The sequence below is a fragment of the Micropterus dolomieu genome, linkage group LG02 (genome assembly GCF_021292245.1).
Source record: "Micropterus dolomieu isolate WLL.071019.BEF.003 ecotype Adirondacks linkage group LG02, ASM2129224v1, whole genome shotgun sequence".
Taxonomy (NCBI): domain Eukaryota; kingdom Metazoa; phylum Chordata; class Actinopteri; order Centrarchiformes; family Centrarchidae; genus Micropterus; species Micropterus dolomieu.
This window is the reverse complement of record NC_060151.1, coordinates 4,663,108-4,688,020: the sequence shown is the minus strand read 5'-3', so window position 1 is coordinate 4,688,020 and position 24,913 is coordinate 4,663,108. Positions and strand designations below refer to the sequence as shown.

At 41.9% G+C, this 24,913-nt stretch overlaps 2 protein-coding genes across 2 annotated transcripts in view; one reads left to right on the top strand and one right to left on the bottom strand.

Moving 5' to 3' along the window:
- The window catches only part of LOC123957782 (cytosolic endo-beta-N-acetylglucosaminidase-like), a 9,577-nt gene extending 670 nt beyond the window's left edge, over positions 1-8,907 (bottom strand). Inside the window, exons 1-11 of the mRNA XM_046030844.1 lie at positions 8,733-8,907; positions 4,928-5,053; positions 4,000-4,079; positions 3,700-3,898; positions 2,301-2,449; positions 1,980-2,134; positions 1,508-1,656; positions 1,181-1,352; positions 975-1,081; positions 752-863; positions 10-175 (exon numbers count right to left, since the gene is read on the bottom strand). Of these exons, the coding sequence (XP_045886800.1) occupies positions 10-175; positions 752-863; positions 975-1,081; positions 1,181-1,352; positions 1,508-1,656; positions 1,980-2,134; positions 2,301-2,449; positions 3,700-3,898; positions 4,000-4,079; positions 4,928-5,028 (1,390 nt within the window). The 5' untranslated portion in view covers positions 5,029-5,053; positions 8,733-8,907. The remainder of the gene's footprint in view (positions 1-9; positions 176-751; positions 864-974; positions 1,082-1,180; positions 1,353-1,507; positions 1,657-1,979; positions 2,135-2,300; positions 2,450-3,699; positions 3,899-3,999; positions 4,080-4,927; positions 5,054-8,732) is intronic.
- Positions 7,805-24,088, top strand: LOC123984065 (casein kinase I). Its single transcript, XM_046070680.1, has 9 exons — positions 7,805-8,302; positions 14,480-14,590; positions 16,665-16,813; positions 17,098-17,326; positions 17,429-17,599; positions 17,809-17,957; positions 18,898-19,066; positions 19,157-19,269; positions 21,306-24,088. Exons 1-9 carry the CDS (start codon positions 8,227-8,229, stop codon positions 21,354-21,356), a joined length of 1,218 nt encoding a protein of 405 aa, XP_045926636.1. The 5' UTR covers positions 7,805-8,226; the 3' UTR covers positions 21,357-24,088.
- The last annotated feature ends 825 nt before the right edge of the window (positions 24,089-24,913 follow it).

Sequence of the window (24,913 nt, the reverse complement as noted above, 5' to 3'; positions counted from 1 at the left end):
GAGATGTGCGTGTAGCAGGGATGAGTCCGTCCAGCAGCAGTGAGCAGCCTCCGTTCCAGGCGTCCTCGGGGCAGCCGCGGCTCCTCAGCCAGCCCTGGGCCTCCAGCTCGGTGTGGTAGTACAGGGGCTGGATCTCCTGGGCAGTCAAGTTGAACCAGCTCCTCATCGCCTCACGCTGCACACACACACACACACACACACACACACACACACACACACGACAAGACAAGACAAGACTGCAGTCATCAAGCAGACAAACTAAACTTCATTCATGTAACACATGTCACTAAACAAAGCAATGGCATTTCCAGCAGCTACCAGCTTTAAGTTAACCCTTAGAACGACCAGTATGCCTGTATCCAGCACTGGTGTGTGTGAGATACTGCGGGCCATGGCCATGGAGGGCTTTGTAGGCAAGAAATAAAATGTCATAAATGGTCATAAAATGTGATATGATCTTCATCTAAGTCACAACTATAGACAAACACCATCTGCTTCAACTAATACCACACAAACAATTATATGTTTTTATTGAACACACTGAGTAAACAGTCACAGTGCAGGGTGGAAAAGTATGTGAACCCTTAGGCTAATGACTTCTCTAAAACCAACTGGAGTCCAATCAATGAGATGAGATTGGAGGTGTTGGTTAGAGCTGCCCTATAAAAACACACGCACACCAATTTTTATTCTGAAAACCAATATAACCCACACCATCTGCCCCTAGCTGAAGAGCCACCTCCTTCTGTACCTTTCCTTTCCAGTAGATAGCCTTCCCAAAGCCCTGGCAGAAGGAGGAGATGAAGGGCAGAGACGAGGCTGGCCCATGGATGTACAGGTAGTCTGACAGAAGAGCCCAGAACCTGCAAACAGGACAGGACTCTAAAACATCTCTGTCTCAGTCTATTCATCTACCTCCGCTAACATGCAATGCTTTCTAAGCTAATGGTTAATGTGTGAATTCAGTCACTCACTTGTCCTGGTTCTTGCGAAATTCGGTCTTATCGTGGTGGGTCTCATACACCCAGCCCGGAGCAAAGATGGCTGCAGAGAAGTTGTGCTTCCGAATGATCTCCAGTGCCTGTAGACAAGCAAAACAAGAAGATGCATACGGTCAGTCATCTGATGACGATTAAGACTTCTTCATAAAACACACACACAGTCAGTCCGCAGTGTGTACCTTATTTGTTTCGAACATTCCTCCCACCACCTTGCCTCGGGCGAACACGTCCACCCCGATGTAGACATCAGCCTGGCGGCCTTGGACCCCACTGAATTCACTCATCCACTCCAGGTTCTGCTCCGTCCAGTTGTAGTTGGTGAATAAACCATCACAAGCATCGAAAAACATCCTGTTGTGGAGCGATTCAGACAAAGAGTCGGATAGGTAAGTTGTTAGTAAACTGACAAATTGTTCTAATCATCTTGCTTTTCTAAATGAATACATTTTAATGATTGACCAATTTGTTTGCATTGCGTTTTCAAACCATAAAGGGAATGGCTCTACCTGTTGGACTGGTTGAGTTCATTTTGCCATTTTAGCTGTCCGTTTTCGATCACACTGTCGTACCACACGACCAGGCTGCCGGACAATCGCTCGTGCATCTGGTCAGTCAGATAGCGCAGGAACAAAGGCGTGTTCTTCACTGTAACCTCCTGCAAGCAGAGGGCAACACACACACGCACACACACTATACTAACAGGTTTTAAAAGAACCATCAGAATCATCAGGCCATAAGGGTGCAGGCAGACCTTGATCACTACGAGTCTTAAGGCGAGCACGTGGGACAGACAGCAAATGTTGCTTATTAGACCTAAGGGAGCGATCTGAGGAGTAGGGCGTAGTAGTTCAGCCACACATACAGGAGCCTGACTGTGCAATGCTCTGTAAGTTAATCATGAGAACTTTGAACTGGATCCTATATGCGTCAGGGAGCTGTAAGCACGGTGGTGATAGGCATTGTGAAAGTCTTACTCACGCTGAGGGGGTTCTCTATGTTAATGAGCCAGCCATCAAAGCCATAACAGTGACTGATCTGGACTAGCTTATCAGCCACTGCCCGGTACGACTCCTCGTCTTTCAGGAAGGCCTTGCATATCTCTGCGCCATCAGTCCACTCGGTGATGAAAGTCCCTGGAAAGCAGGCCAATCACAACAGGAAGACAGGAAGTCTGATTAAGACGGAACTGAAATTGCTGTGCTGTCAAATTTTAAAACAAACTTATTTTGAATCTCTAAAATACTAATTCAGGGTTTTTAAACCGGACATGGTTCTGTTCTATTTGGCCTTTTCGCTCACCTAGAACAACGACTCCATGTTTATGTGCGGCATTGGTCCACACAGCAGGAGGAATAGTCACCAGGTTGTGTGTGAAGTAGTTGAAAATATCAATGTACTGCCAGTGGTAGAAGGCATAAGGAGCCTCTGCAACTGTCCCCTGGACAAACCTCGACAACGGAAGAAAGCATGACATGGCATTATGGTACGTGGATTTAACTGCAGCTACAAGATAAACAGGAAGACAGTCATCTCTATGAGAAACAATGAATGAAGACTTATTGATCCAAACTATAGAAACCTTAAAGCAGAATCTGGGAAGCAAAGAACAAATCTGTGAAATTAAAGCCTAAACCACAATTGAGCGCGTCGACAGAGAAGAACAACCCATTCCAGGATGCTAGTAATGTCCATCCATCAATCATAAACTGCTTAGAAAAAGCCTAAAACCAGAAAAGTGGACTGTTACATAGTGACAGGCTCAAAATTTGCCCACGTTGGACTCCGACCTCACCTCAAGACACAGATATCATCTTCAAAAATAAACGTAACTGTAAGATATATTCAGTTTTCTTGTTTATCATTACATGACTGATAAACAAAACCAGTCTCCATGGAGTTCTGCTCGGGTGTGAAAAAGATGTCCCTCTGGTGCTCTTCAGTTTGGGTATTCTACTAGTTTAGAATTGTTGAGGAAATCCGAGGCACTCAAGAGGATAGTGATTTAAAAAGTCTCAAGTATCTCACGGCTATTTAGTCACAGTAACAGTTAAAAACATGCCTACTAACTGTTAAATGATGCGGAAGGTCCCTTTGGGTGTGAGACGTTAATTCTGCCTGATGCTGCTTCAGATGGCAGACACCTCCAGTCTCTGGCATACTGAACTGTGACATGAACTCGCTCTAGAGCATTTCTGGAGCTGTCCTGTTTCAGTCAGGAAAGAACTTTACCAGAGGAACATTGTGTGGTAGCTTTCCGATAACCAGACAACCTTGATGTTGTGTTTATTTTCGAAGAGGATATCTGTGTCTTTAGGTAGAGTGAGAGTCCAATATAGGTCAACTTTGAGGGCCCCTGTCTCCTGAATTCATGCTTGTTCATCAAACCATGTTCCAACACTCTCTCATATAGGTTATAGTGTAGAAAAATGTGTGTTCAATGTAAAGGGATGAGGTCAGAAAGTGATTATAAGGGTGGTGTTGGACCAGTGGATAAGACACATGCCTCTGGTGTGAGAGACCCAGGTTCAATTCCCACTGTGACACATCCACCAATGTGTCTCTGAGCAAGACACTTAACCCCTGGTTGCTCCAGAGGCGTGCAACCTCTGATATATATAGTTAAGTTTCTTTGGATAAAAGTGAATATAAATAAATGATTTCTGACGGAATGCCCCTAGCTCTAAATACGCATCCATACCTGTCGTCTAGGTAGCCGCCCATCATGTCATGAGAGACCAGGGTCCGACGTGGACAACTGGCCAGAGAAGGCGCCCGAGGTGCCAGAGGCACCACTCCCACAAATGGGTTTGCCTCGCTTCGTTTCCACGACAACAGCTCCTCCAAAGTCAGAAGCCCACAGCTGATTGGTTCAGTGGTATCGGCATCATAATGTTTGGCTGAGAGGGAGAGGGAAAAAAAAAATATCTAGAAGTCAGCTGCAGTTTAGGTTGTTTCAGAGTGTCTTACAATTGAACTGCTTCTAATAAATTCAACTAACCTGGTAGCGGTGAGGGCGTATACTTGATGACTTCATGGATACTGTCTGAATCCATTGGCTGATCCAAACAAGACTCCAACCTGGTGAAAGTACAATGTGGCAGGGTAAGACTCTAACTAACTTAACTTAAATGGTATTAGTCAAAACAAATTATATGACAGAGGAAGGCCTTGCAACAGTTAACTGAAACTGTCCACTAGTCTGCAATGGCAATTTAATCTTTAATGATTTACTTTAATTCACATTGGAATAAAGTAAATGACACAAAAACTTTCCTCAAAACAAATCTGTTTTTATGAGAGGTTGTATCAATTTAAGTTTTTCAGCTTGGAAAAACTGTTTTATAAAGTTCTCTGTGGAGGATGTTTGTCAAGTCTGAGAAAATAACCATGATGATGTCACAGTAATGTAATCAGGGTTATCTCCGCTTAGGCTTAGGAGATTTCAAATGAATGACAGAAAGCTTGTGCCATAACCTGAGGTGTGGGGTTTGAAAGATGTGGGTATTCAGCAGGGAGGGAAGGTCTAATGAGAAGATGCTATCAAGCTGCTTTATGGGAAATGTAGGATCCAGGATTTTGGAAGTTTGGCCAATACTGTTTACTTTTTTCTTTAAATCTATATTGGTCATAAATTACCCAGTTATGCATAAATACATTTCATACACTTAAGAATGATGGCACCAATCTCTAACAAAAGACACTTTATGAAGAGTTTAAGTAACTTGTGACTTTTCAATGATTAACAAATAATTTACAAATGCTTTATAGATTAGACAAAGAAAAGAACAACTTTTGGTCTGCCAGCTTGTGATAAATCCCTTAGCTTTAAGTAAGTGAAATTTCCACCGTGCTCCTGTAAACTGGAGTAAAGTAAATGCTGACATGTAACGTTAAGATAGTGAGCAGCTTGTTCCTGAGTACTGTACCGACTGGCTCCAGGTTTGTCCCTCTTCGCGCTGACATTATTCTCTCCGTCCTCTCGTCTCCTTCGTAGGGGACGCTTGTTTCCACCCACATGCGTTGCCATTTCATTGAATTTAGCTGGGAAACCACTGAAGAAACAATCTGTATTAAAAACGAGGAAACAGGAAGTTTTCGTTCAACCAGCAACGAGAGCGAAGACTTCCGACCCCAGTCCTTCAGAATAAAAGCGTATTTTCTCGTCATTACAATGAAGAAAAAAACATAAACATAAAAACTAAGGTAGCACTACATTTTATTTTGCATTTCAGATTGGTTGTTACTTTATGTAAAACTTACATTTGTAATGTAACGTATATTGTTCATTTTAACTGCTATGGATGAAGTTGTTATACTGTTCTGCAGTTATTGAGACTGTTTATATTAGATGAATACGTGCTGGTTATTGTCCATGAGAGGGTAGACTGAGACCAGCTGGACAAAGGAACCTTTCTCTTGTTATTGTGCAGGGCCGAGACTCTTTTAATTTTGTTTATGACGAGATTAGTCCCTAGCAGGAAACCAAAGGAACACCAACACAGGGCAAAGGGCACCGAGGGAGGAAGGCAAAGATGGCGGCCCTAAATAAGAGTCACTGGATCATAAATTCGGTGGCTGTAAAACTGTCTATTTAGCAGCATGTAATTTAAAAGAGTGGTTGTATTTTCATCTCTTGGTTATGTTTGCCATAAATGCCCGGGTTTTTTTAGATCTAGTGGGGAGGGTGGGCCTATTGCATTTCTGCCAATGTCAAATGAAGGTCCCCTCCCCAGCCAAATCATTTTTGTACCGTCTCTTAGTAGAAATGTACAGATGCATAACCCTGAAAAAAGTGGGGGAGGGACCATTATGAAATCAATGACTGTGGTGAAGGAAGAATTCAGAACATTTAAAAGAACAAGTAAAAGTGCAAATACCACACTAAATAAACTTAGTTACTAGTAAAAGTCCTACATTGAAAATGTTAGGCTACTTAAGTAATTATGTCATAGTGTGAAGTACTACTATGAAGTGGTTATGTCGGCTAATAAATGCAGAAAAAAACTCTCCTGTGGTTGTTACGCTATATAGGCTATCATTAGATTATTATCTATATTAGATTCTCAGTCATCCAGGTCATAGTTATCCAACGAAGGTTAAAATCAAGGGCAACTGGACTTAATTGAAGATACTGGAAGACGTTTCCTCCCTCATCCAAAGGACTTCTTCAGTTCTGACTGACTGGCAGGGAAACTCAGCTATTTAACCTCAGTGGGGTCGTTATCCCGGGTCATCGATACCGCTGGTTCGTTAGTGTTCCTTGTTGCTGTGACGACAGTCGTTACAGTCGTTAGGACTACCTGTGGCCAAGACTGAACGACCATCGTTGGTATCTTCACCTGAGGCCAAGAGGTTACGTTTGTTGAGTTTCCTGGGAAGTGATGAAAGGACAGCATTGTAAGTGGGGGATAAGTGGTGGCGTAGACCCCCTCCTCTGTTCAATGACGGCTTCTCAACCCTGGTGTAGATGGCTTCCTTGGTGAAAACAGCCACAAGATCCAAGAAGAACAAAACTACAGGGGAGGAGGAAAAGAAGGTCAAACGCAACAACATTGTGATTCCGTACGTGTCTGGAGTATCAGAGAAACTCAGGTGGATTTTCAACAAACACAACATCCCTGTGTTTTTTAAACCCAAGAACACACTAAGACAGATGCTGGTACACCCCAAAGACCGCACACCCAAACACAAGAAAAGCAATCTAGTGTATGCGGTCCAATGCAGTGAGGAATGCACAGACCTGTATATTGGGGAGACTAAACAACCACGACACAAACGCATGGCTCAACACAGAAGGGCCAACTCCTCAGGTCAAGACTCTGCAGTCTACTTACATCTGAAGGACAGAGGACACTCGTTTGAGGACCACGAGGTGCACATTTTAGACAGAGAAGATGGATGGTTTGAAAGAGGTGTCAAGGAAGCCATCTACACCAGGGTTGAGAAGCTATCACTCATGCATTCACTGTTTTAGTTGTTGAGGTGGAGCTCATTTTAACTATTTTGTATAGGAATGCAAATACTGCTTAATTCATTACAGATAAATATGCAGATTATTTTCTCCACTGATTGATCGATTGTTTGGTTTGTAAAAACAAAAAACAACCCCCCCCAAATAAATGAAAAAGGAAATCTTCACGTTTGAGAAGGTGGAACCATTTTGCAAGAAAAATGACTTAAGCAAGTTTCTGTCAATCAACTAACTAAAACCTTATTTATAAGTATTTTTGTATGCAAAATACAAATAATAATAACTAAAGCTGTCAAATAGTTATAAAGGAGTGAAAAGTACATTTCCCTTTGAAATGTAGGGTAGTAAAAGTAGGGAAGGTGTCAGGAAAACATATCAGACTCAAGCAAAGCACAGTAGGCCTAAATGTGTAGAACCCGGGTTTGATTCCCACTCTGACCCATCCACCATTGGGTCCCTGAGCACTTTGTTCCAGTGACCTCTGACATGTAGGCCCTTTAGCAATTGTAAGTGGCTTTGGATCAAAATGTAGGCCTACTTAAGTGCAGTAGGCTGTGCTATGAGTAAATAGTCTTAGTTAGCTACATTCCCCCAATGATCAATGGTAGACTAAAACCTACTGTTAATTTTGTCACCAGCTATTTTCATGTGCAGTTGTTTCGTATTTCACAAATAGACCAAAACGCGTCACCCGCATTAAAGTTCATAACATTTCGCAGCTGCGGTGGTACAAAGGTTTGCTTGCACTGTCGCTGTTACCGATGATGGTCTCTGTTGGCAGCTCTTTACTGAAAAGCTCTCCGTCATCACCTAGCAGGGAAGTGACGTCAGACTCGTCCGGCCCGACTGCTGAGCAGGATCCCGAGCGATCCCGACAGAGCTGAGACAGCAACAGGGAGACTCAGGCGAAACCGTAAATGTAACCTCCTCAAAATCCATCTTCATCCGTGGAGAATTAATGCGTAGTCTTAACGAAAACAACGAGAGCATAAAGTACACACTTAAACCTTTTTAACAAGCACAGTATTACCAGAATATGAGGTTAGTGGTGTTTTAAAACAAACGGCGAAAGATTGTGAGAGCTGTCTCCTTCCGGACACAACGTACAGAAGACAATCGTCGCTCCAAGAGATTTTAATGTGACGGATGTTTTGCCTATTCTGCTTTTAAACAGTCTTGGGCTTTAGATAAGAATTTTTTGGGATATTTTAGAGCTAGCGAGCGTGCTTGCTAGCCGACCACAGATTCCTTGTCATGGAGTTGAGAGTAGGGAACCGATATAGACTGGGCAGAAAAATTGGAAGTGGATCATTTGGAGACATCTATCTGGGTAAGTTATAGTCAAAGAAACGTTTGTATTGTGTCTGTTCCTGTCAATTTACCTCAGCCTGCCACATTAAGCTCTGAGAGCTTGCCAGCTGGTTGCCTTTCCGGGGTTTCTAAAACGAGCTGATAGTCAATCAGCTGTTCAGTGTTTAGTGTTAGCATCATTAGCTAGTAAGCTAGCAGTCGCTGTAGCAAAGCACCTAAGTTAGCAGTATTAATGCGTCTGTTACCTTGTAAAAATCCATAGTACAAAATGTATTTACTCGACTTGAGGACCACTTTGCCGGTCATAATGTGAAATGAATTTCAAATGAACAATTTTAACGGCAAGAATAGAAACTGACGTCTGCAGTGTAGCTAAACCCTTTATCGCCCGTTAGCTAACCTAGCTTAGCTAATGTTTGAGTTTAAAATCTGCCTTTAACTTTACTCACCTGGAAGCAGCAGCAGTCCGGGAACAATATAGCTGACCAGGCCATTGGATTTACTGTTATGTCCCTTCAGTGGTAAGTTACATGTAACTTAACTACTGGTGCTGAACAGCTCCCTCTAAACACAACGGGCCTGTCCAGTTTCCTGCACTGTTCCTCTGAAGAGATTAATCAGAAGGCTAGCTACATCAGGGGATATCAAAAAGGTGTATTTCCTTGAAGTTTCCAGAATGTCGAATCATTTTAATTTCTTCTGAAAGTAAGCAAGCTATTAAACGTGTGAGAATGGCTGTTGTATTTAGGTTGGGTCCTTGAGACTTAATTTGATCAAAGGAGGCTCCATGGCCTAGTGAGTATCAGCTGATGTGTCTTTGACATAAAAATGGTTTATAAATCCTGCTGCTTGTTTAGTCCCGGAGGGGAGTTTCATTTACAAAGTGCCAAAGGCTGTGGGCTATTGATTAGGTGGCCAATTGATTGGTTGTGCTACGCTCATTGAAGGTAAATGGAAAGGTTGGAGAGATCCACATCAACTCAGCAGGATAAAGATTATTCACTACATAAGCAGAGTGGATTTAGATTGGCCGCTAGCAATGATGCTGTTATCATTAATGGTCGGGCGTGGGAATTTTAAAGTGATCATGGGAAGTGTGTCATTACTGAGCTCTGTACATGTGAGGTACAAACAAGTGAAAACATATAAAAAAAAAAAACTGAAGCAATTTCATTAACACATACACTGACTGTATTAAACACCAGGGATATCCTCCTGACATTGAGTTCAACCACCTTCATTGTAATGCATCCTCTGGTGGCCATTTTGGAGGTCCACAGCTCTTGGCAACAGTGGTTGAGAACAGCTGATCACATTTCTAAGCTTAAGACTTGTTCATCTAAACCACAGTAGAGAGGAGACATTGTTAATTCATGAAGCATTTTTACTGGGCTGTGGACTGATCACTTCATCACTGACATCTAATCAAGCCGAGAGAAGAACACACAAGTCTGTCTGTTAGCACTTACTCACAATATGATGTAAGTGGAATACACTGTGATGTTTTTGATATTCAGTATGTCTGGATTTTGCAATTAACCGAAATCTAAGCAATGATCTTTTTCGAGTATTACATGTAATTATTACTGCTTTTGAATAATGAATACTTTTGGGGAAGTTTTATTTCATTCCTCTTTTAGAATATAGTAGTACATCTGTAGTGAAGAATGATATCTCTTAAATGCACATTGAAAATGATGAAATCTACTTAAAAAATAAACCAAAAGGTCAGGATAGACTAAATCTACTTAAAAAATAAACCAAAAGGTCAGGATAGACTAAATCTACTTAAAAAATAAACCAAAAGGTCAGGATAGACTAGATCTGCTACTATTTTCTGTAAGGGTATATCAGTCTGTTATTTTATCTATTAATCATAGGTCCATAAAATGTTGGAACACAGTGAAAAATGTCTCTACAAGTCCAAGGTTTCATCTATTGCTTACATTTTGGGAAGGTGGTGAAAAAGCTAGTTATGAACCCTGTACTTCAACTGTCACGCATCCTACTATATATATTTGCCTATTGAATGTCAACAGCTTACTTGCTTTAACAGGTTTTTCTGTTTTTTACTTTACTGCTCTTTGATAAAGGACAAGGAAGTTAGGAGAGCTGGAAAGCCACCCAGTATGACTTCTGCTCTTGTGATCAGTTTAATAGATGGTGGCGTAAACAAGAGAACCAACAAAGTAAACGTGCAGGTTTGAAGAGTAGTACAGTAGTAGATGGTGTACATGGCTGAGCGCTCTACCCCCAAGGTTGTGCCTGACCCACCCTGCAGTTAGTTTTTGAAGTCTAATGGTAATATTTTGTACTTAGTTAGTAATATATTTACATTAACATACCAAAGACATTTTAATAAAGGCCAGTCTTGAAGAAGACCTAAAAATAAAAGGAATTCTAAAATGTGCTAATGTTTTAAGTTTGACAGCGGACTGTATGACTGTCCATGCCTAATATTACATGTAGTTCTATTTCACAGTAAGTCCCACATTAATGCTCCCACACAATGTGTGAACGCTTTAATAATGCTGACAATGTGCGAGCAGCCTGTTGTGCCGGGGATGTCTGGGTGGCAGGAGGAGATGAGGTCAGCTCTTGGAGTGAAGCCTTGTACTTTGTGTACTGCGACTGACTACAAATGTGGACTGTCAAATATTCAGACCTGGTAAAATCATTTTGTAATGTTTGAGAGATTTGGCATGGCAAAATGTCACTCCTTCACAAAGTGTTCATAAAACAGTTAAGAGACTGCGTCAACATGTAGTTCCACAAACACTTCCTGTTGAATCTCCTGTTGTGTGTTGGGTGATGCGTATTTGGTTCATGTTGAAACAAGCTACAGAAAGTCTGACGTTGTTTGTCACTGTCCGAACTCCCTGAACTGTTTTCCCCCCCCCAGCACTTGTGTAAAACGAATACATGCCATTGAGTTTCGCTTTTGTGGCGTCACTGTGTTTTGGCTCATGTGTATTCTCTGTATTTTGATGGTGACTGAGGCTGTGTACACTGTAACTGTATTGTTTTTCTTTTGTCAAGACAGAGGATACAATTATTGTCACTAATTACTTTGTGAGTAATATAATCCAGCCTCACAGTTGTGCAGTGTATTGCTGTCTGATTAGCCCTTAAACTGTTGTAACTGTTACTCAAATTGGACTTCCTGGATCTGCTGTGGCACCTGAAGCAACTCTCCCACACCATTTTTAACACAGCGCCATTTTTGGTCTTAACACATGGTAAGGAAAACTGTGTAGTGACAAAGCACAGCGCTGCTTCAGTCTGTTACCTGTTGACTCAGACTTACGTAACAGATACTTGGCTTGTGATTACTTGGTAATCTGAAATGCTTCCAACAGTGTATGCTGAAAGGGATGGGCCCACTTACATAATCAAAGCTAACAGTGAGGTTGGTTTAGAGCTGCACAGTGTTTTCTTATGACATGCTCAGACCCAATGCTAGTGGTGACTCACTTTTTATGCTGATGATGCCTTTTTATGCTGATGATGCCTTTCTGTGCTACATTTCTGCTTTTCTGCTCGTAAAACTTTGTGGTTTGAATGTGTCAAATGTTATGGTGTGTGTACGGGGTCTGCCGACGCCATGCAGACTACTTCTCACTAACTTCGGAGTTGTGAAATGTTGTCTGAGTTTTTTGCTTGCAGTTGCAAAGTAAAGGCTCCATTCAGTATTTCTTTGTGCAGTATAAATGTTGTAGCTAGTGACGTCTCAGGAATGCCGTGTTAACACGTTTTAAAGTATCAGGCTTGGTTTTGGTGTGGTTCTTGTCCTTTACCGCAGGCCCCACAGCTCCCAGAGGACGATGAGCTTACACTCTGCTAGCTCACATCTCCCACTCTGTGGCTGGTCTTACTTGCCAAACATCATCACTCTTGCCATGTTCCCTTTTGTTTTCCTGGGTACATGTAAATCAGGATCGGCCCTCTCCTAGTCCAGACGGCGTTGGTAATGCTTCTTGAAATGTTGGTAACTCCAAAACACCAGAAGAAGAATGACTTCTGCCCTTGAGCAGTTTAGTTACAACAGTAACCGATTACGTGTGTCTTGGAGAGAGTGATTGATCTATAACATTTCAACATCTGCCGACAATGCTCCTTGGATGCATTTACACGTAGCTTATTTATTTTCTTTTTGATCAGATAGTTACCCAGTCTGCCCACACCAAAGTCTGAATGGGGTCTTAGTAGTTTGCCTCTGTTGCTGTTTGTGAACCCGTGTAGAGGGATTTGTCTGCACATGTTTCAGCAGCAGGATAACGCACAAACACACCACAGCCAATAACGCAGACATCCTCACAACCTCCCCTCTATGAGAAGATCAGCAAGGGGGGTGGGAGGGGGATCTGCCCAGGCAAATCACATTCCTATGATGCAACAAAGCAGACAACACTGTGAAGAGCTTTTCAAGACATTTTCTCTGTTGTTGATTGATTAGCTAAGCACAAACTAGAACAACAAGTCAATGTGAGCCCTTGTTTACTTGTCACTCATTGGCACACAAACTGTGTTTGAAATCTATGCGCATACATACTTTCCATAAATATGAGCTATTATAAATCTCTTGTATTCATTTTAGGGTTACAAGTATCAGTTATGTGCATATTTAATTAATCTGTCAATTATCTTCATTAGTCTGTAAAATTATAGCAAGAACCAAAATAATGCCTTATAATTCCACAGGGACGTGGAATCAGGTAAAGAAAGCAAACTGATAAGTGTCGGGGGGGGGGGTTCCCTGTCACAAACACTGGCTTTTGAACTAATACACAGACATGTTTGGCCTCACTCACTCAAGTTCTTCATGAATGGTAACATGGCCAGTTTTGCTAATTGATTTATAGTTTCAGCTGTTTAAAGCCAGAACGCAAAACATTCTCTGTTTCTAGTTTCTCAATTGTGACTCTCTGCTGTTTTTCTATGCTTTAGCATAGTAAATTCAATATCTTTGGGTTTTGGACTATTAGTCAGACAAAAAAATTTGAATATGTCACCTTGAGCTTTAGGAATTCTTCTGGGCATTTTTCACTATTTTCTGTAGACTAAACAAATGCTATCTGTCCAGCTGGTGTATTCCATTTATTGGTAATGCACTTCTCAACGCAGTCCTCACACAACTGGGGAGAAAAACAATGTCATCCCTAATGCTATGAAGTCGAATGGAATTTGTTGTTTGTGGTTGTGAACTGACCCTTTAAAGTTACTACACAGACGGATTTGGATATGGATTCGGGTAGTCAGCCAAAGGCTGATCAATGCCATTTAATTTAGTTGCATAGATGATGGTTCAGCAGAACTGCCTTGTGCCAGTCTGAGCTGTTGTTTTCCTGCATCATTGTGAAACTTGGCAGCAGCACCCTCTTACCTTCAGTACAGACACACATACTCAGCACGTTTTTCACAGTTCTCATGTATAAATCATGCAACATATCAGCTTTCAACAGAGCTATGGCCCTAATTGCCTGCCCCCCCCCCTCCCCTGAGAGTTCTGCTCAGCCCGCCCAGATCACGCCATACAAAATAATCAATTAAGCTCCATTGGTGCTGCTGTTAGCCTACACGATTGAACTGCTGCCCACATGAGACCGTGCGTACCAGAAATAGGATTACGTAACCTAGTGTCCAGTGGCTGTGTTTATGTGGAGGGAACTGGACCCCACACCCATATTTGCTGAAATATTTGCAGCTCAAGTACTGGTTTGTCAGATCCCAAAGGGCAGCAAAGTGGTCTCCGATAGACAGCTCCCCAAATCCTCTGCTCAGTTAAAGCAGTTGAATGAAAATGTAATTATAGCAGGGAGGAATTTGGGCTACACATACAAGTAGATACATGAAAGAAGAGCAGGGGACATACAGTGCACACTGTTGGTTTATCTTTCATCTTGGCTGGCTTTGCTGTGTTAACAACCTTGTGTACTCAAGCAGGCCTTGTCCACCAACCACACAATGTGTTTTATATATTTGTTTGCCGTCACCAGTAGATAATGTGCTCACTAATACAACTAATTATCTCCATATCTATTGCTTCATAGACTTTATGGCCTTGGGTAAAGATGATCTGAAGAGTGATATACATTGGACTTTGACCTGACAGCAGTGCTTCTATGCTACATTCTTCATCAAAATTAGGCGATATGTTTCCATGCAGCTCACCTCTGTCTCCCACTGTCTGTCCTAGGTACCGACATTTCGGCTGGAGAGGAGGTAGCCATCAAGTTGGAATGTGTGAAGACCAAACACCCACAGCTCCACATAGAGAGCAAAATCTACAAGATGATGCAGGGCGGAGGTAATGTATATTCTAACACACCATGTACACACACGTCCTGTCACTTGGTAAAGTGTTGCTTGTGCTTTTATGAACTAAGTGCTACACATCAATATTTACAAGCACTTAAAAATATAAGCAAGCATCCATTAATCATTGTAAATTATTAGCTATACAGAAAATGATCAGTGTTTGGTGCCTCTGACAAACGGTGTATATTGAGTTAACTGAAGAACTGGCTGGAGGTAGGTATTGGTACTTGGAATGATGAAATGATTGGATGGCCTACCTGCACACACTCAAAATGTGTTTTGGGGGAGTGGCTAGGGGTGGGTTTGGTTGTTTACTGTCTCATGCATAGCCTATCTCAGCTTTAATTTCCTTCCTGATCCCTGTGGACACTTGACTGTGAATGATGAGCTGGGAGAACCTGTCTGACTTGACCCCCCTATTTACACATGCACCTCTAAAACACTCTGGCACCACTCACCTTGAAATTTAAATTAAAATCAAATTCCATGGCTTTCATGGCTGATTGAGATATATCCTCTCAACAACAAGTGCGATCCTCACCGTGGGGCTAAAGGAAATGTCAGAAGATCACCAAAGTTGTAGTCTTCATAATTTGAGCACCATGAATATATATTCATAACAATCCATCCAATAGTTACGCTGTTTCTGTCTGTACCAAAATGGCAAAGTGACCAACCGACCAACATTGCTACCTATGGAGCCAGGCCACTAGCATGGCTAAAAAAAAGTTTCATAAAATTACATTGCTCAGGAATTGAATGACTTTGTCATGCACCAGTGTGGTATGTACAGTTTGTGCTCAAACATGCCCACAAGCTGCATGCGTGGAGAAGCAACAAAGAACCTCTCTGCATTGTATGTGAGAGCAGGAAAATATTGTTTCTTTGGGGAACTAAAACAAAATCAGGAAGTTACGTCAGCTCGGTAGTCTCTACAACATGTTGAGGAAAACAGCTTTCTGTTGTCACACTCATCACCAGAGGGTTTCAGCTCAATAGCCCATACTGCACAGTGACGTACTTCAACTAAGTTTTCACGCTATTTTTTTGTGCCGGTTGATAAATTCACTCTGGGCTTATTAGTACTTTCTGTCTTCATAGCAAACCGTCTACTTGACAGGCCATGTGCACGAGACTGTCTATATATGCCCAACTGCACACACATGCATTTGTATTTTTGTTCCAGCATGATCTTTGGGACATGTTGGCCGACCCAGTCTATGGGGTGTATTTGCGTTTGTATGTATATAAATAGCTGATGCAAAGTGTGTGTCTGTGCGTGCGTGTGCGCATTGGTAGTTGCTGAGGAGCAGCATTTTGTTGCTGTCTGCCTGTAGAAGGAAATGCCAGATGGCCTCTTCGCCTTGGCAACGTCAGCCAATTACCAGCTACTACTAAACCAGCTGGCCTTTGCCTTAACACTCCTGTCTGTGGGGAAGTGGACTGTGTGTGGGATCCAGCCTTTCAAATTGTAGCCATTTTTGTTCTTTACAGTAGCATTACACTGGCCTGCATCAGACAGTGGGATTTTGCTCTAATTCTGAAGTCTAAACAGCGTGCACAAATTTCCATTTGTTTTCACACTTGATCTCAGCTCCACAATGACTACAGACAGCTGCAGAGGTCTCCTCAGTCAGTGAGGAGTCAGCAGCAGAGGCAGCAGCTACACATTTCAGTACTTTGGAAATGTACGATGAAAAGTTTATAAAAAGATTCAAGGTCTGTACAGAAATACAGAAACTTGCTTGTAAGCTTCTTAAAGAAATGTTTAATTTTGAGGTTGGTCCCCTGAGTTGTCTGATGGCAGTCGGACTACACCAATATTTTGGTTGTTTGAGCGGATACAGTCTTCAATTTAATCATGGTTCAGCAGACATGCAGGGAAAAACAGTAGCTGGAACTGAAGAAACATACCAGCCACTTGTTTAAAATTACTTCCAATTGTGAAAATAATCATGATAACTAAAAAATTGTATTTGGGTAACTTTAAAACCCTTTTCAATCGCAGTCCTGAAATAAATTAGTACCAAATGTAACCTTCCTGCTCCCTCCTTCTTCTCCAGTGGGTATTCCGACGATAAAGTGGTGTGGGGCCGAGGGTGACTACAATGTGATGGTGATGGAGCTGCTGGGGCCCAGTCTGGAAGATCTGTTCAACTTCTGCTCTCGAAAGTTTAGCCTCAAGACCGTCCTGCTGCTGGCTGACCAGATGGTAAGAAGAGAAAGAATGTGAAAGTGGGGTGCAAACTGAAAGTGACTGGCCACGGGATGTATGTAGTTGCTAGTTTTGTTGGATTGTTTTTAGCTTGGAGGTTTCTTATATCGAAGTTCTACAAACCATAATGTCTAACTTCACTTCACTTCACCTGAGCGGCTACTAAATCTTAAGCTCGCTGATTGGATGCTTATCACGGTGCTCTCTGGGTCTTGTATCTGTGCCCTGCCATATTTGCACGTTAAGGCTGACATCAGATCCTCTCCCACTTCTGTATCTAGATCAGCCGCATTGAATACATCCACTCCAAGAACTTCATCCACAGAGACGTGAAGCCAGACAACTTCCTGATGGGGCTGGGCAAGAAGGGAAACCTGGTCTACATCATCGACTTCGGCCTGGCCAAGAAATACCGCGACGCTCGCACACACCAGCACATCCCCTACCGCGAGAACAAGAACCTGACCGGCACCGCCCGCTACGCCTCCATAAACACTCATCTGGGCATTGGTAAGACTGGTCTTTATAAGGTGCACAAAATCCTGACTAATGCCACGAATGGATAGACTCCTCCTGGCTGCTGTTCTGACTTTGTCCTCTCTGTGTCTACAGAGCAGTCCAGACGGGACGACTTGGAGTCCCTGGGCTACGTCCTCATGTACTTCAACCTGGGTTCTCTGCCCTGGCAAGGCCTCAAAGCCGCCACCAAGAGGCAAAAGTACGAACGTATCAGTGAGAAGAAAATGTCCACGCCCATTGAGGTCCTCTGCAAAGGCTACCCATGTACGTTTAAGTGCTCCCTGCCATCTTTTATTAGTTCCATTTAGGATGTTAAGAATCATGTATTAACGTTGCTGCACTTTTAACATACAGCACTTTCTATATTGGGATGGAAGTCAGTGTGTTTGGATTGTCTTTGTTCAAGTATTTGCCATGAAGCTGCAGTGTGGGCCATGTGTGTCTGAACTTTCCCGTCCTCTTTGTCCCTACAGCGGAGTTTGCCACCTACCTGAACTTCTGCCGCTCTCTGCGTTTCGATGACAAGCCCGACTACTCGTACCTCCGCCAGCTCTTCAGGAACCTCTTCCACAGACAGGGCTTCTCCTACGACTATGTCTTTGACTGGAACATGCTCAAATTTGTAAGTTGTCTTATCATCGAGGGGATTTTGTTCATTTTTTTTTGTCATCTCTAAAGTCAGTCACTGCAGGATTTGTGCTTCCACGATTTGTTACAGCTGATGCATTCGGAGGCCTTTCTCAGTACAGAGCATGCCAAGTAAAATCACATTATTGTGTGTTCAAACTTGGCAAGTTGAACTCCCACGTTTGCAAAGGTTTTGCCACAGTACTTTGTTGCATTATTATTGAGTCCAGGTTTCTTTATATTTAGCCTTAAAAAGTTGTTTAAAGATATCTAACTTGCTAACAAGGTACCGTGGGCCTCATGCAAGACATTTTTATGTTCTTATCCTAAACCTCTTTTCCAAGTTGGATTCTAGACTGCACAGACGTGGCGTGAATTGCTCATTTCAGCCTGATGAATCAGAGGACCTAGAACAATTATAAAATATTAATAGCGCAGCTGTCAACAGCGTGTCATCAGAGCAGTGTGACAGACTGGCAGAAAAAAAGAGGCAATCATTTAACTTTAAGTGAGACGCTAAAATAAACTTTGTGACGAGAATGAGAGGGAGAGGTCATGTGACAGTCTCAGATATTAGATGAGAGAATATTATAGCCTACAGGAAGTGATGTTGCACTGTCAGGTGGTACGAGACAGAGAGGCACCTGTGGGAGTGAGAATTTCCCAAGTTGCTGTGCTGAAATACTCGTTGGCGAGCATTTTAGTTCATTTCTCTAGATGGCATTATGATTCAGGTCGAAAGTGTTTTTCCCCTGTGGAGAAAGGCACATTATCTCTACCTCCCTTTTTTTTTTTTTTTTTTACCTATTCAGTTAACAAACCCAAAAGAATGCAGTTAATTGATTCAATAAGAGGCTATGTGGGTTAACAGGTAACTGCTACTCGCGTGTAGATATTGAGAGACAAACTTCAAACCGTGTGTGTGTGTGTGTCAGGGTGCCAACAGGGCCGTGGAGGACGCAGAGAGGGAGCGTCGGGAGCGGGAGGAGAGACTGAGGCACAGCAGGAACCCCGCGGCCAGGGGCATGGCCTCGGCCTCAGGAAGAGCCAGGGCAGCTCAAGAAGTTGCAGCCCCCTCACCCCTCAACCCCGCCTCACACACAGGTGAGCACAAACACACGCTAACTTGAACGTTTTTGTTTTTTTTAAATCCACTGTAATAATTTGACCTCTTTTACCTTTTTTGTCTTTCAGGTTTGGAGAAGGAGAGGAAGGTGAGCATGCGTCTGCATCGAGGGGCCCCTGTCAACATCTCCTCCTCAGACCTGACGGGACGCCAGGACACATCCCGCATGTCCACCTCACAGGTACCACACACGCACACAGGAACACACAAACTGCTTTGTTGTGTAATGTAAGAAATCCACAACTAGGTCTGACGTGCAAAGCTACTTATCAGCAGTACGGCAAGAAAAGATGTGAAATGGAGCAAGAAATGTCTCTCGTTCAGTGGGTACTGGGAATTAAAAAGAGAACAGGGAGGACTTTGTATTGCATGACAGTAAATATTATGAAATAAACAATCAAGAAAGACAAGATTGACTTGTCTTCAAAAAAGGAACCGTATGTCACAAGAGAACACACAGTATGTATCAGCACGTACAGATCTTTTTCAGACAGCCTTAAAGGACAAAGTACTTCCCTTTTCACTTTACCATATGTTAGTAGTTCCCCCTTTTTTGCATTTTATTTTGAACATGAATCACTGCTATGAAACAACCAAATAGCAGCAGTAGTTTTGTAACAACAGACCTTAGTGAGACAGATTAATGAGAAGAATTAAAATGAGGGCAAATAAGCATTTGTCTTGTGTTGGCCGTGGTTTAAGAGCATCTCCTACCTTCCTGCTGGGCGTGTGGCTCTCCCAGCAGTGCTCCGCTGTCTGATGGCTTCATTAGGTCCTTGGTTTAATTTTTTCTTTCTTGTCGACCTAGTGCTCACCCAGCAGGTCAGAGAGTTTTACAGCCAGTCAAAGTCTAATAATGTTTACTTCAGTCTACTACAACCAACAGCCGTAGGTCTACCAACCATGTTAGGTGTAAGGAGTGAGTGAAGCTACAGATTTATTATAATGAAACATGGTCAGATAGACCAGTTAAATGTCTCTGTGCCTTTTTATTCATTAAATTTCTGTTTGTATCCTTATTTTAGCAGAGCTGCCTCTTAACAATTTTCCCTTTTTATTAGTGATGGTGCGATGAAGCTTCATGAAGCATTGAAGCTTTCCATTGAATTGGTTCACTCAGGGGCCGAAGCTTCATGGTGCTTCATTTGCTGTAGTGTGCCATCAAGTGGACAATAAATGTAAAACAGGCAAAGTGACTATAACGGCAAAACTGCTTTGGTTTGTGAAGCTTTGAATTTAATAAATTAATGAATGATGTTTTTGATGCCGATACATAAATGAGTAACTTATTAATATGGTGTCTGTTTATGACACTATGATGGGGTCAAAAGGAAAGTGGAAACAAGGGAGAGGGTTATGATGTGAATGTGCTTGTGTTACTTGGTTTGTGACTTAAGATAATACAGACAACATTTTATTCATTATTATTTAAAATACCTTTTCCACAGTGCTGGGCTTCAGGTTTTTTTTGGAGATGATTTTACCTGCGTTAGAAAATTATTATTAGGGTAATATGGGGTAAAAGCCTCCAGTTTAATTCTTACAAAACACACACAAAAAAAACAGTTTCTTGCTGCCGCTAGTCTTGGGCTACTCAAAATTTCCTCTGTTTCATCACAAATTTTGAAATGATTTGATCAAAGCAATTTTGACATAAGTTGATCAAATATTTTAGTCAATTTAAATAAGCTTTAGCTACAATCTAATTGGGATCAAATCAAATCAGAAGTCAATAAAATGTTGAGGAGGGTTCATTCCCGTATCCTGAATCAGTCGCGTGGTACGACCGAGGTTTTGAACGTCACCACATACGTCACCAACACAAGCCTCGGTACGTGCTTCACAAAAATCATCCTGGATTACTCGACACACGCTTTGAAGCCTTGAAATGGAAGGACACATCACTACTTTTTATAACCTCAGTTTTACAAGAATAACTAGAATTTTGTTATTACAGTAATGCTACAAAGGATCTTTTAAATTTGTACAACCAGTGGCTTACAGCGAACAATGAGTAGCGAGTAACTTACACTATTAACTAAGTACAGCTGAAATGTGCCACTTAAACTGGCAAAAGATGAAAACTAGAAAAAGTATCGATTTATGACCCAAGTCTGACTGGAGTCCACACCTCTGGTTGATACTTATATACTATATACTTGAACTGTGGATTTAATGTTAAGAAAAATGACCATATTTTCCATCTGTCTTCTGCAGGCTCTGTCCCGGGTCACACCCGGTGGCCTCCAGTCTGCAGCCCCACGGTGAAACCCTCCCATCCGCCTGTGCACCATGGAGGCCTCAACATGCACCACCTGCAGCACACACACACACACACACACACACACACACACGCACACACATAGATCGGACTCTTAATTGACACAGGACTACCAACAAATGCAAAGAGTCTGGCTGCGCTCTTGTTCCCTTGATCGAGGAAGAGGTGCACAACCAGGAGTGTGTGTGTGAGAGGGAGAGATGTTTTGGGGGAGAACAGTTTGGTTGCCTTAACCACCTCGGCAAAGTCTCAGCCACAGTGTCCTTTCTTCGTCTCTCGTTGAAGATGTGGAAACACTCCCCCACCCCCCTCCCCTTCTTCTTACTGTTGATGAAACCGTGGATTCACTTTTCCCTGGCATTTACCTTTTTTGTTTGTTTGTTTTTTTAATTTTGTTTTTACTTATTTTTATTATAAAGCATTAAGCGTCTTACACCAGCTTCAATGGTCAGACTTCCCGAGGGTTTGAAAATGGAGAAGGATGAGTCTGTTAGCTGTTTAAAATATTAAGTGTGGGGCTTTTTTTAATAAGGAAAGCAGGAAGAAATGTGATCCATCATGGCAGTGTTAAAGGACAGTGCCTAAACTCTTTTTTTTGTGTCCTGAAAGATTCCTGAAATCCCACAAGTCAACTTTCTTTTCCTTTTTCTTTTAGGTGTTTGAGGTTTAAATTTAAAGGTAGGATAATCCCCTTGTTTTTAAAATGGGACAATAAAGGCCTTTTAATGTTCTATTTTCAAAGGTGATCCCGTAGTATGAGTTTCTTTGTCCTCCTCAGGTGCTTTGGAACCAGGACATTGTTGTAAATCCAAGAACAGGCAGCACGTTTTCTTTCTGTCTTCAGGTTGTGACTGCAGTGTGCTGCTTGAGAAAGCTGTGAATGGAACAGTGAAATAGTCAGAGGTCAATTTGTCCACTTTGAATGGATGAGATGTTGTTTTTAACCGGGTGTATTGTGATGTGGTTTTGTGTGTTTGTGTGGTTCTGTCGTAGACTTACATACGCTCAAAGTTGAGGGGATGAAGATGTTGAGGGATAATTTTTTTTTTTTTTTTTTTTTTTTAAAAGTATTTAACTCGTTCGCCCACTTTCTCTGTCAGCTTCCATTTTGGGTCAAAATGCTGTTTGCTATTTTGTTTTCAAGCATACCTTTTTTCCATTTTCTACCTAGACCTCGGTAAACACTGTCTGTCTTACAGATAGACTTTCAACTTGCTTATCTGGATGTGCCTCTCCAGTACTATCTCAGTAGATCATAAAAAAAAATCAACCTCAACCACAGGCGCTTAAATAATGTCTTTCCCAACGTAATGACACTTGCTGCAGTTTAGTTTTCACCATTTACATTACACTACTTAACAGTTTCAGTCTACCAGCCCAGAGCAAACAAGAAACTGGCAAATCCATGGTGCAGACGGCATCAAAACTCTACGAAGGAGGCAAAAAATACTTAAATTTTTTTGTCAACTTGCAGGATTATATTGGAGACGTGCAACCTAACAGGCAAGACAAACAGCTCTACAGTGAGTTTGGTCTGAATCGTAGACCAGCTCTGGAAAAGCTTAAACAAAAGACTGTCGAGTTGCATTATGAGAATGTAGGGCCCAGTTTTTATAGGGGGGGAGGCTCATATGTTATAGTTGCCTCAATTTTGACCATGCTTATTTTAATCTGTTTTTTGAAAGTCCCACATGAAGTACCGTACTAAATTGTGAATGTTCCACTCTACAGTCATTCATCCGTGAATTTTAAAAACCAATATTATAGATTAAGCACAGTAAAAATTCATTGGGCTTGATGTGTCCAGTGCAGTTCAATTAAACCTTGTCTTGATCGTCTTCGATACTGATCTTTCACACCAACTTGGGATATCCCCATCAGAAGTTCAGACGATGTGCGAGTCCAGGTAGAAAATGGACCCGTGTGCTCAGGCTGAATGGAAGTGGGGAGGTTTTTGGAGCGTTATGGACGGAGTGTTGTCTTAAGAAAGGAAGTCGCAGTCGAATCCCAATGGTACAGGAGCCAAAAGCCGCATGTGGCTCTTCTCTGTGCCTCGTGCCCATCCATCACGAGGAAACCTGATCTGAGCGGTCAGCCGCGCTGACTAATTAATCCTGCAGATGTTGAAGTAGAATATTCTCTATGTGGTAGACTGGTTGCAAAGTATTGTTGGCCATTTTCTGTAGTTAAAGGGGCAAAGGGGTGTAGTGGTAATTTGTACGTGTTTGTTCTATTGTTGTGTATAGGATGTGCCTACACTGGTCTACCACGTCCACACGAGCCGCTGTACAGGTTCGGATGATGACGGCAGTGTACGGAGGGAATGGGAATGCCTCACTCCATTAGAGTTCCTGCTAAGGCAGTTTTTTTTTTTTATATATATATATATATATTCTTCACCTGTGGGCTGAAAAACAAAAAAAGGTGATGGATTAACTTGTTTGTCTCACTGATGATGGCTATGATAAATGCAAGTACACTTTACATGGGAGAATAGTTTGTCTGCTTCTCTCATTTATTTCTTATTTTGTCACTTCTTGTCCAATTTTGCTTTGAACTGTGTAGTCGAGAGGGTTACTCATGTCCCACAATGCATTTTACTGTGGATTCACGGGAAATCTTTCTTTCCACTCCCACCTTAAGACTTTTGCTCCTCATTTGTAATGCCACTGTACTTGTGTATTTTAAAATTGTGTAAATAAATTAATAAGTACTTGTATATGTTTTTTATTGATTTTACTGACTGTAAATTAGATACATTGGGGGTGGGTTAGCACATGACTATCTTAAATTTCTTTTCTAAAGGTGGCACTAGAAATGTTTAAATCTCTGTACACATGTCATCCCCAGACCCCAAAACTAAGGAGAAGAGAGAGAGAAACAAATGCTTTCACAGAGTTATAACAGACATGCTGTTGAGGGCCAAACGTGGTTTCATGTCAACTGCGAAGACGCTCGTTTAGAGGTCCGCCATTTTGTGTCTGCAGCTAGTACTTTTGATAAGACATTTTCAAGTTATGTATCCATCCTCCAGCAGCGGGCTTAGTATTCTTTTTAATATCAGCATTATTTCTTTGTAATCATTTAGCTGTAATTGAATAATTCACACAGCCAGATTTAGGCCTAAACCACAACTGTCCTGAATGGAGATGAGGCTGACTTTACTGTACAGAAGGGACTTCATCTGCAGCAGTGTGAAATACATGAAGCTCACTACACAACAAATCACAGCACCAAATGAATGCTAATGAAGCTCCATGTCGCTGGCTATGTAATGCTTACACTGTCACCAAAACAACTTTACATGGCGATATCAGTGTTATGTTTTAAGCGTGTTCCGCTGCCCCCAAGTAACCAAATATAAATTATCGTTATTGTGAAATAAAATAAAGCAGTTTTAAGGCAGATGACATTGTCCGTTGAAGGATGCAGTCTCATACAATCAGCAAAACACATCACAGAACTAGCAGCAAATTATTATTAGTTTTGTTTGATTTGTTATCACATTAAGTCTAAAAACCTTTTTTTGTATTGGTCTTAATAT

Coding starts and splice junctions, on each gene's coding strand:
- LOC123984065 (XM_046070680.1), top strand. CDS start 8,227: ATGGAGTTGAGAGTAGGGAACCGATATAGACTGGGCAGAAAAATTGGA. Junction 17,327..17,428: donor AAACACTCATCTGGGCATTG/GTAAGACTGGTC, acceptor CTGTGTCTACAG/AGCAGTCCAGACGGGACGAC. Junction 19,067..19,156: donor CAACCCCGCCTCACACACAG/GTGAGCACAAAC, acceptor TTTGTCTTTCAG/GTTTGGAGAAGGAGAGGAAG.